General features: G+C 42.0%; 1 protein-coding gene across 2 annotated transcripts in view; it reads left to right on the top strand.

The window, feature by feature from the left end:
* Nucleotides 1–12,077, top strand: part of fstl5 (follistatin-like 5) — a 137,227-nt gene that overhangs the window by 41,496 nt on the left and 83,654 nt on the right. For both annotated transcript variants that reach the window (XM_019887445.1, XM_019887446.1), the window contains exon 4: nt 7,806–8,054. In XM_019887445.1, coding sequence (XP_019743004.1) covers nt 7,806–8,054 — 249 coding nt within the window. The remainder of the gene's footprint in view (nt 1–7,805; nt 8,055–12,077) is intronic.

Genomic DNA, 12,077 nt, shown 5'->3' on the forward strand with positions numbered 1-12,077 from the left:
TATACATACATACACACACACACACACACACACACACACACACACACACACACACACACAGTAAGGTGAAAACATACATGCATAATCTGACACTGCTCATTCTAATACAGATATATTTTTTGCTTGTGTTTGTTAAAAAAAAACACATGGAAAGAGGAACTTGAGAAAAAAAAAATACATAATGAATCACAATCGCAATATTGAAGAGGGTTTGGGGGGGAATCACAGTTTGAACTGCTCAGCCCTAAAAAAATTACATCATACCTCTCGTTTAATGCGACAACATCCATCCGGCAAAGTGCACATTTCGTGTTTTGGAAAAATGTAATCAATAACTTCTGAGCTGCGTGCTTGAAAGCTGCCGTTGATTTTTAGTAGCAATTTGAAATGAAAAAGATTCGCAATTACGCATGACCAAGCCACAGCGGCGTAATTGGAGATTGCGCTGAGTGAATCGGGAAATGTTTGCCGCCCTGATGGACTTGCAGGAGACAATCAATGTGACTAATATGTTGAAAGACGCGTCCTAATAGGGTCTGAACGCAGCCTCTGAGGACACATCCTCCGATGAGATCTTGTTTACTTGCCTCGTCGCCTCGTTCACGCGCTTCTCATCCGTCAGCCTCTGTCCCTGTCGTAATTGTTTCATTTGTATGCTGGCAGAGTGTCAGTAATCAGACGTTGAATCTTTTCATGCAGCATGTTCAGGCCGATTTTTCCAGTTTGTATTTTAGGTGGTGTATTTTCTCCCAATTGTATGCCTGCAGATGTGCATATACTCGAAGTGGAGGTTGAATGATTTCACTGGAAATGTGGCGGCCCCCGCTTGGACTGGGCCCCCTCTTGCATCGTACCTTTAAATAAATGCAGCCATCTGTGCGACTCCCTGTTGTTCATTCCATCACCACCACTTGTCCATTTTCAAACAGTACATTCAGAGGCACGGCGACAGCCTTTGTTGCCCGCGATAGACTCGGGAGCGGTATTGTGTTTTTGTCAAATATTTTTGTATTTTGAACAATTTTGTGTAATTTTCATCTTATAATTTTATATTTTTTGTCTAATCTGTATTTTTATGTCAAATGTTTTGTTTTTAAAGTGTTTGTCTATTTTCCATCTTTTTTTAATTGTGCTTTTTTTTTTTTTCCCCCAATAATTCTGCATGGATTGTGTAGTTTTTTTTTTTTTTTTTTAATTATCTTGTTTAGTATAAATAGTCCATACGCGGATTTGCTGCTTGCTGGCTTGCACCCTGTTCAGTAGCTTGCACGCTTCCTTTCTGCTGTCTCCCACAGGCTATTTTGATGCAAACGTAGTATGGCGTGTGTCAAAGTGCCGCTTTACATTCGACCGTTTCATCGATGGTATTTTGTTATTGTAAATTAGACACACCACAGAACCTGTTCCCTCCACAAAGGCGAATCCTTCGGTCCATTCGTCCTGAAGTGTACCATACTCGTCATCTTTTTTTCTTTTCGCCATCTTATTCGGCGAAGGATTAGCTTTGAGCTAATGACCGAGCAGGCTGATTCAAAAGGGGGCGTTTACCTGTTTCCCCAGCAACGGCCAACGTAGGCCAGTATCATACAATTAAAATTGCTCCTGCCGCCAACTGCATCCCTGAACAGGACATGAGCAGTGAAAAAATCGATGGATGGATTAAACAAGCGAGAATATTTTATCTGCGAGCCAGATGCAATCATCAAAATAGCCACACCTGGCTCACGAGCCACAGGTTCCCTGCTCTATATAAATATGGAGAGATATATACTTATATGTCTCTGTTTATATATTTTGAACAAAAATCTGGTCTGTTAATTAGACACAAAGATCTGAAAATGTTTTTTTTAAGTAGAGATTTCTGACAAGATGACCGCTCTAGTTTATACAAATGCCATTCCCCAGTTCATCACACAAGAAATATTGTTGCGCCAGTGTGTTTTGCTCCCGTGTTTGCCCAACCTTCAATAGGTTTCATTATTTGTGAGTGCTTCTATGCAAAAACACATATTTGTATAATTTGCGGGATAATCTCCTCAAAAAAAAAATTAAAGCTCAAAGGCAATTAGTCTAATTAGAACAATAAATAGTTCAATGCACCTCATTCATGGCCTCCAGCATACATAAATAATGAATATTGTTTTTCGCCATGAGTGGAAAACCTCGCAGGAGGAACAAAAGGGGAAGATTTTACCATATAAATCAGACGTCTAAACAGTATATACAGTATATATGTGTGTGTGTGTGTGTGTGTGTGTGTGTGTGTGTGTGTGTGTGTGTGTGTGTGTGTGTGTGTGTGTGTGTGTCACACACACACACATACTGACATAACAAAAAGTCTGTCTGTTTGGGTCTTTCAAGTGTTAAAATCAACCAAATCATTTGCAAATCCAACAACTGACCGACTCCGGATAAAAGAAAACTTCCTTACACTGAACTCAGTGGTGAGTCGAAATACCCCCAGGGTAAAAATAAACAAATAAATAAATAAAACACTGGCTCAGTGAGGTGGAAGTCATCAATGTTTCAAAGCAGAGCGTGTGAGAGGCGTTCCTCCGAAGGGATGGAGAAAACTCTTAGGCCTCAAATAGCTTCTCATAAAATGTTCACAACTTGTTTATGCCAGCAGGAGCTCAAGTGTTGTCACTGGCGCAGCGATTAGCAGAGGGAGGGACCGTGTGAAGTGGGGCGAAAAGCGAATGGTCTTTTTTTTCTTCACATTTTCAGTCTCGACTTAAGGTTTGTCTTCGCCGAGTCGAAAATGTAATTTCCAACATTTCTTTGTCAGCAAAGTGGTGCCATGCTGGTTCCACGACAGTGGGGGAGGAAAAAAAATCTGCGGCCAGTGGCGTCTTTAATGAAATCTGTGCCTACATTAGCACGTTTTTGCACGACAACAGGTGCACTAAAAATACACCCGCAGCGAAGACCAGTAAAAGTGTCGTTGTCATGATATTCTTTCTGTTCTTCTGCATGTCCTAGTAAAGGCATTTCGGTGAAGAACCAATCAAAGCGGGGTTTATAACATCCAAATCTGATGTCAAACTCTTCTCCTGGGTATGGTTTACCAATACAAGTGTTTCAAACTACACAGATAAACACATTTTTACAATTTATTTTTTAACCACGGATGTTATATTTTTATACCTCAGAGGAGTCATTGCTGTTTGCAACGATCTAACCTGTCGAAGGAGAAGACATCAGACGATACGTTCCAGACTTTTGATACTGTTACAGTTTACTAATGCCGTTTCAAGTCACAACTACTGTTCCCGCCGTTTAGCATCTCTGAAAGTTATAGTTTTGCTGGTTTCTCATTTCCCGTGTGTCGCAATAGCAAAAAAAAAAAAAAAAAGACTTAGAAAGAACAGAACCATTGTTTGCGTTCCTTAAAAACAAAAACTACTGATCCTGCACTTTCCCAAAAAAAGCAAACATGTACTGTCTGCTGATCTTATTGTGATCTTCCAAATTGACATCTGCTCACTTCAATTGTCAGCCAAAGACATGCCAAATCCTGAATTGGGCCAAAATAAGTTTCAATGGCCTGTCTTTCAAACACAAGTACCATTAAAAAAACCAAAACAGAACAAGAAAACACTATGCTGGTGGTGACTATCAATCCGAACCGGGGCATTACAGTTTTAAACGAATACAGTAGCCCTCTTGTATTGGATCTCATTAGATAATCTTGGAGCACACTAAAGAACATAACGTGTCGTGGGGAAACAAACATCTTCTCCCTCATGTCGTTTGACAAGCAGACGGTCGTACAAAGCGTCCTGGTGACAAATGAGGGCGCCCTTCAACGACCCTGCCGGTGGCACGGGAAGCTTGCCCCTGCCGCGTCGTGCAAATTCACGGAATAATCATTACGCCGGAGAGCCGCCGGGAATTAATAAAGTTGCAAATTGACTGTCTCCATTCAGGTCACAGCACGCTTGCCTGTGTCACTGTGGATGTGTGTGTGGAGGGAAGACGACAGAGGTTCTAAATCGGTTTGTTTACGCCAAGATGCTTTCCCCCGGAGTTGAGGCCTGCCATATTAACTCCCCCCCCCACCCCCCATCTAAAATAATGCAAAGTCATTCCAGTATGTTTTGTGTTGCCATCATCAAAACCTTTTATAACCCTTCCCGTGTGTTTGTTTCTTTGGTAAACCAAAAATGCTCATGGGTCAGTGTGACCTGCTGCATATCTATCATCATTCAAAACTAAATAAATCAATAAATGCCGAGCGACAAAACAAAATACACCACCACACCGTGACAACCAGTCCAGTCATTATTCAGAGTCAATTGCTTAGTCTTGATTTGGACACGATCTTGGCTCCCCAAAGTCTTCATCTTGACTTGGTCTCAACCCCTCCATCATGATCATGATGTGGCCTCGGCCCCTCAAGTTCTTGGTCATGACTTGGTCTCTACTGCTTTAAGTCTTAGGGCCAAATTTTCTTGCCCAGCGCAAGTCTAGTGCAAAGTGCAGTCTTACTGTGCGCATGGGAGAAGCTTTCTTTCTTAGACTTGCACAGGTAGAAGTGGGCGTCATGCACCATTGTGGGATGGAACACAGCCGACTCCAGACCAAATTCACAAACACGGTTAGCTAGCCTTGCACCGGCACGAAAATGAAAATGCTCTTGTTTTTACACTGACTGCATGTGCACCCGTCGACCAAAATAAGGCCCCACGCAGAGGGGGAGTGTAGTAAAAAAATGCGCTGGGTCTGTCCAAATGCCCAGCAAGGCACAACACAGTCTGCCAAATTCCCAAACCCCTTCGTCTTGTCTGGTCTAAAGCCCTCAATTTCTTGATCTTTTATTGATCTTTTAACACCTTTGAATCTGTCTTACCCATTTCTGCTTTGTTTTTCTTCTTCTAAATGTGTTTGTTTGAAATCATGTATGCTTGGCTTTAAAGTGTACATTTTATCCCGTGTTTTAAACTCTTGTAAAGTGTCTTTGAGTACAATGAAAAGCGCTTTCAAAATTAAATGTGTTATTATTATTAGTATTGTTATTATTATTATTATGTTGTGGGAAAGGCGGCCTCCTCTTCCCCGCGTGTTTGTTGAATTTCGGACGAGGAGAATGTTGGTAATCCAAATAAAGGCTGGAGGCGATGTACAGTTCCTTCGAAGGGTTTAATTTATTTTTCTGCAGTTTACGAATCGATTCGGGCTCCTGAGGGGTCCAGATTTGAATCAGGAAGCGTAGAAGAAACACATTCATGAGATTATATAGAGACAATATGATAATGAGAGGCGGTTAGGTACGCCTCTCATGAAAATCCCGGAAACAAAGAAAGTAACATGACATCTGACCCGGTGTGGCTGGAAGAAGGTGGGAGTGGTGAGGTGAGACCAAACGACCACTACCCACCATTTGGTGTGATGGCAAGTTCCAGAACCCCCGCTGTGCATACATCCTGAGATAAGAGGTCTTCCCAGGGGGGCTTAACAGCGATCAGGGACCGACAATAGCTGTAACACAAATACTTGAGATAACAGTTCCTCTTTTGATGTTGACATGTCCTCTGGAGAGGTCATAAAAGTAATGGGGGTGAGGGGGCACCAGAGGTGATTGTAATCACAGTTAGCAGGAAATACCTTCAACAGCATTCTACATTGTTTCTTTCAAGTGTCTGAAAAAGACACAACTAACAGAGAGGAACGACACCTTAAGAAGAGAGGAATAGTACAGAAGAGAAGGAATGATACTTTAACAATCAAATCTAACTAAGAAGAGAGGAATGATCCTGTATCCTAACAAGAGGAATGATACTGTATCCTAACAATCCCTCTCTTGATCACAATCAATATTGTGATCACAAAACCATCTACTATAAAAACCAAGTCAACCCAGGAAAGGAGGAATGAGACTGGATTTTAACAATTATTATGATGATTTATTTATTTATTTTTTCTCCTCCCTTAAAGTCTTGGTCTAAATCTCTTCAAGGTTTCTTCAGAACTTGGACTGAAACCACTAGGTTCTTGATGTTTTCCCAGTTCCTTCACGTCCTGGTCTTCACTTGATCTTGAGCCTGCAAAGTTCTGATCTCAATCCCCCAAAATCCTCATCTTGACTTGATTTCTGCTCCGAAAGCTTGCCTTGGTCCCAGGCACTCAATGTCTCGGTCTGAGTCACTCAAAGTCTTGGTCTTGACTTATTCTCAACTGCCACAGACTAGGTCTTGAGTTGGTCTGAACACCTCAGGGAAATTCTGCAGACCCCTCTTCAAAACTTTGCTAAATAGTTTTGTAACTGTGGGAGAACACTATTGATTATGAACAACTTCCACCCAAAGGATTTGCTCATGTCAATGGTTAAAAATGCGGATATTGATAGTTTCAACACGTGTCAACATTCCAAGCAAGAACCCAATTTATTTCAGAGATTTCTACATATCCAAGGTTACTTTCTGGTATTATTTTGGAGACCGTTTTCTAGTTCATGGAATAAAATTTGTGTGCACTCACTGAAAACTTAAACGTCTTTGAAAGAGAAGGCTTTTACTTTCCAAAGTAGTAATCAGAGAACATTAAATAATTCATGAACTTCCATGTGGGGGTATGTCTATTTGTGTAGTGTGCTATGTTTTGCCACAAAAACAAAATTCGGATTGCATTAAAGCAAATACGTGTCTTCTCTTATCTGTAATCATAAAAACAACAAATCCGTGTGAGTTTTGTTGGATTTGAGTCCCTCCAACTGAGGAGTCGTGATATTTAATGGCATTAATGTTAGACGTGAAAGACATAAACTAACATATCATATTGATGAGGGGTGGGGAGAGTTCCTCAAGAGAACAGCATAGGTCCAGGTCAAAAGCAGCAGTTTTAGCCTTTCATATGTTTATGGCTCTGTGATAAACACACTTTGACAGATCTTTCCATCAGATCACCATTAGGCCTGTCAATTCATGTTGCCCTGTCTTGGACAATTTACGACTCGTCAGACTCCAAAGCAGATTCTGTGCACTGAAGAAAATATTCAATAAAGTTTATTTAACAAAGTTCCAAATGAAAAACAATGCCTCTGCTCCTCAAAGGCTCGACCTTCACTGTGTATCAATCCCTCAAAGTTTTTGTCCTTACCTGGTCTTGACTTCTTGAAATCTCGATCTTGACTTATTCTCAGCTCCTCAAATGTGTGCCCTTGACTTGGGCTTGGCTGCTTAAATTCTTGTTCTTTTCTTGCTCAACCAAATCAAAGTTTTCATTTTGACTTGATTGAGACTCCTGAAAGTCTTTGTCTTGACTCATTTTGAACCCCTCAAAGCCTTTGCCTCAAAGTAGGTTTGATCCAAAGCCCTCAAGACTAGTCAAGACCAAATCTGCAGGGATAACAGTGCTTCCCCTATGAACTGTAAGATTTTGACTTTCATGGAGCTAATTACATGATATCAAACGCTCACTCTCTTGTTCTTGACTCCTTCTCGGCTCCTTGAAATCTTAAGTTTAACTTGGTTTTGTGTTGACTTGGCATAACCCCTTCAAGTCCCAAATTTGACTCAGTTTAAACCCCGCCAAGCCTTGGCTTTGACTAGGCCTCACCACCCCAAAATCTTGAACTTGGTCTCTGCTCCTTCAAGAATTTATCTTGACTTATGCTGATGTCAGACCACACAAATGTAGCCCGATTTTGAGCTATCCCTCAAAGTCTTGGTTGTGACTCAGTCTTGACCCCTCAAAGTCTTGGTACATTCACCCTGTATGATCGTGTCTTCATATTTGCAACTGTACAATTCTTGCTGACATCGCAGAAGTACACGTTTAACCGTTTCTTCCCTTTGCGTTTCTAGGTTTGATGGCCCACCACGGTGACCCGCATCCATGCGAGCACAAGTACTGTGGTCTGGGCCGTCGCTGTACCGTCAACCCGCAGACGGGCCAAGGGGAATGTAACTGTTTGAATCACTGCAAACCTCACTACAAGCCCGTGTGCGGGTCCGATGGGAAACTTTACCCCAACCACTGCGAGCTGCACCGCACTTCCTGCTCGGAACATCGCAGGATTACCATCGTTCATGGCGAAGAGTGTCTCTACAAAGGTAGGAGCTCATGTGACCTTTAGTGAAGTATGCTGGGATTTTGTGGATACTGTATGCAATGAATAGTAACCTTTACGGAGGCTGATGAGGATCCAATGTCCCGTTGCCTTTCCGGCTGGATTATAGAGAGATTTTCACTAATGCCGACAATATACCAACATGAGGTGCTTCAGAATTGTCCAGACAGTTCCATGCCGAAATGTCCTTGCTGAGCTCGACAACCAATGACATTGAAACTGCATCTATTAACTCGTTGAACACCTCAGGAGTTGTTTGGAATTTGACCCAAATTTTGAGAAAGGAAAAATGAAACCATTTGATCACACTTGAAGTCATGCAATTCAAAATTTGGCTCCATTTTGAGGTGAAATATGCAAAGTCAAATGAAAGTGTCAGTGTTTCAACCACGAGTGCACCTGAATTCATACAAGTGAGATCGTATGTTTCAACCAACATACCATGCAAAAAAAAAAAAAAATTGGGTGGTGGGTGTGGGGTTGCCTCAAAGGTCATCACCATATGCTTGTCTCAATTGTTTTGCTGAGTTTTAATATGTCTATTGTGCTAAGGTAATACTTTATAGTTGTACAGCTATAAAAGGGTCCGGTTTGACCTCGGAACTTGACGAGAAGTTGACTTTTCAATGTAAAACAGAAACGTTACACTCAAAGAGCGACAGGCTTTGGAGCAACAACTGATCAGCAGCCAAATGTCAGTTGCTCCGCTCGTCTGTTTGGCAGCCTCCCAATCATCATTACTGGCTCCCCCTCTAATCTTTGGTACTGTCAGAAGTCGGTTCCAATTCCGGCATGCAGATAGAGAAAAGTGCAGACTGTGGGCCTTTCTGACTTATGGACTGAATAAAACGGCAACGCTCCAGTAAAGTTGATGATGTGATTTCACACACCGGTCAAAGGCATTTTTATGGGGCTTGCTGAAACAACACATTACAGGTTGACGTCTAACTGCAGTTAAAGTAGGAAATGACGAGACGTTGCACTTGTAACGTTAGATTAGCACAACGGTAAGTCTCTCGATATGAGCCGCCATTAATGGAACAAAGCGGCTGTCAATCAATCCAAATGTGAGGTGATGCTCACAGAGATGAAAACCTAAAGGCTAATGTTTCCATATCTGAGCAGCGGAGACAGCACCTCGGTCACTTAAGAGGATGGAAGACATTTTCATTTTGTGCAATGACTTTTAATGCCGTTATTCGGGTTTTTGTGTTTGAGGTCCAATCGTTCAACTTCACCGTCACGCTCGTACATGCGTATGATCATAAAAACTACAAGAATTGTCACCATGCCGTGTCATCCCTCTGTCTTGAATATGTCATTCAAATGTTGTAGCAACTGAGTCTAAAAATGTCAGAAATGAGTCTAAAATCTCCAATTCAAGCCAAAATGTTGAAAATAATAACATGGCCGCTTTAACGCAGACTTTCTCCGTCTTTTCAGGGATGGCTTTTTGAGACTTTGCTGTAAATCTCCTCATGATAGGCGTGTCTACCAAATTTAGTGTTGCTGAGTCAAACTGACTCTGACCTTGTGGACTTATAAAAAATTCGTCCATTATGGCAAGTCATCAAACTTCGCCGCCATGCTCTTATCAAATGCAATGAGGAGAAGTTCTCACAATTTAGAGGGATACCTCAAATATGTACGCATATGTCTAGAAGTCATTTAATAATGCAATATAACAACTCATTATTTTTCATGTACATTTAATTAATTTAAAAACAATGTTAAAAGTAAGATAGCTGGGTGCCATATTTATTAAACCCATCACTAGATAACTGTCACGTGTGTAAACATTGGACTAGACTGTACAATGATGCATACACACAACTATAGAGAATTATAAAGAATGAATCCATATTGTTTCGAGCCAAGACTATGAAATGAATCTATCGAGTGAGATTGTTGTTTTGATGTGAGAGATGACATAAAATACACTTTGGAGAACAAGTGAGTCAGAAAGTGCAGCAGACACAGTGCTCTTTTGCAAGCCACACACGCTGCAATTAATTTGTCCTCCTGCCTAGGATGGGTTATCGATTTTATCGATACCACTACTCATAACGATACTGCTTATCTATCCGGTCTCATAAAGGTATTCTTTTAGGTATTTTTTTGTTTTTGTTTAGAAAAACACCAACAACGAAATTATGAGAACTGAACACTGCTTGGGCGACTCGGGGGTCCAGTGATGAGCGCATTGACCTCATGGTGCAGAGGTCGTGGGTTCGATCCCGGCGCCGGCCTTCCTGTGTGGACTTTGCATGTTCTCCCCATGCCTGCGTGGGTTTTCTCCGGGTACTCCGGTTTCCTCCCACATTCCAAAAACATGCATGGCAGGCTGATTGAACACTCTAAATTGTCCCAAGGTGTGAGTGTGAGCACGGATGGTTGCTTGTCTCTATGTGCCCTGCGATTGGCTGGCAACTGGTTCAGGGTGTCCCCTGCCTACTGCCCAAAGACGGCTGGGATAGGCTCCAGCACGCCCCACAACCAATCAGAAAATGGATGGCTTAACACTGCTTTTTTTGTCAATGTACGATGACATCAATGTAAAATAAGTAAAAGAAAATTTGAACGTTTTATCAACAATTTTTTTTTTTTGTGTAAAAAGAAACTTGTGTTGAGGAGCAAGGTTGGAACATGCAGTTGGGCTGGAAAGAGCACTTGTGTGAAATGCATGTTTTCTATATGTTTTTGAGACTGCTTGTGTCCCCTCCCCCCGCCCCTGACATTTTAATGATCGATTGCCCTTGCGACAACGTGCAGTGAGCAGCAACGTTGCAACGTCATTCCTCCGTCCCTCTCGTCTCCAGGCATAACTACTCTAACCAAGATTAACCAAACATTTTTTAGTGTAACGTTTGCATTGATTGTAAATTGGTTAGTCGTGCCTAGAGTGAAATGCTCAGCTTCTACGTTCTTAGCAACAGAGCTATCCCAATGTAAAAGACGCCATCCAGCTCTGTGTGAGTATACGTTATTAAAACCTCACTCCTCGGAGCCTTGAAAGCCGCTGACGTTGGGCCCTGGGTTCCCAAGTTTTGAAGCTAAAGTAGGTGGTGCTCGGATGTCAGATTCACCGTCACCGATGATTATATGGCACGATGGACGTTTTTAAATAATACTACGTGTCGTTTTGTAATGTGATCACATAGCACTACATTGGCACAGGAAGGATTCACAGGTGCCTCGCGCACGGCAGTGGCGCGAGATTGCTCGTCTCCAATCGTGGAGGGTGGAGCTTATCGACACTGCAGATTTTAAAAATTGAGCCCCAGGGCTAGATTAATACCGGGGCTCGATACACATCCCTACAGTCCTACCTTGGCCGCATGAAGATGAGAGTGCTGCTTTAGTCCTTTGTCTCAGAGGCTTTACTTAGGAGCGCGTACTTGGGCTCCCATTATGGACATAACGCCCACAATGCCGCCACCGCAAATGGCATAAAGGTTGTGATGGCAATTAAGCTCCCACTTCTTGCTAATGAACAATACTCGGCATGGCATTTCTTTTTAATGTCACCTGCGTGGCATGTCTCCCGCCCAACTGTAAATCATTCCTTGTCTCAGAAATGTTCACTGAAATGTTCACGCGTGTGCCTGCTTGTTCTTATGTGCACATGGACGCTCGACTAAACTCAGTACACTTTTTGTAAGAATTATGGAATAACATGCCAGTGTGCACCTTGTTGGCTGTTTTTGGTAGACTCTGCACATTTTTGCTCTGCATGCTGGCATTGTTTTTCTTTGCGTCCTCGTCTTTGTACAATGTGTGTCTATTTTCCACCAGTAAATTACACACGTTATGTCCTATTGGACCCATCATGGACGAAATCGTGTATTGAAAATAAGGCCGTAAGATTGAAATGTATCAATTTGGAGGTCGATTTTTCAGCTCATGCTAAGTTGAAAAAGACTTCCTTTAATGTAATCTATCTTTCTCATGCAGTGCATCTCAAACTCTTTACATCAAGTACCACCTGAAATCTCCTGAGTGTTTA

The sequence above is a fragment of the Hippocampus comes genome, unplaced genomic scaffold (genome assembly GCF_001891065.2).
Source record: "Hippocampus comes isolate QL1 unplaced genomic scaffold, H_comes_QL1_v1.1 scaffold202, whole genome shotgun sequence".
Lineage (NCBI taxonomy): Eukaryota > Metazoa > Chordata > Actinopteri > Syngnathiformes > Syngnathidae > Hippocampus > Hippocampus comes.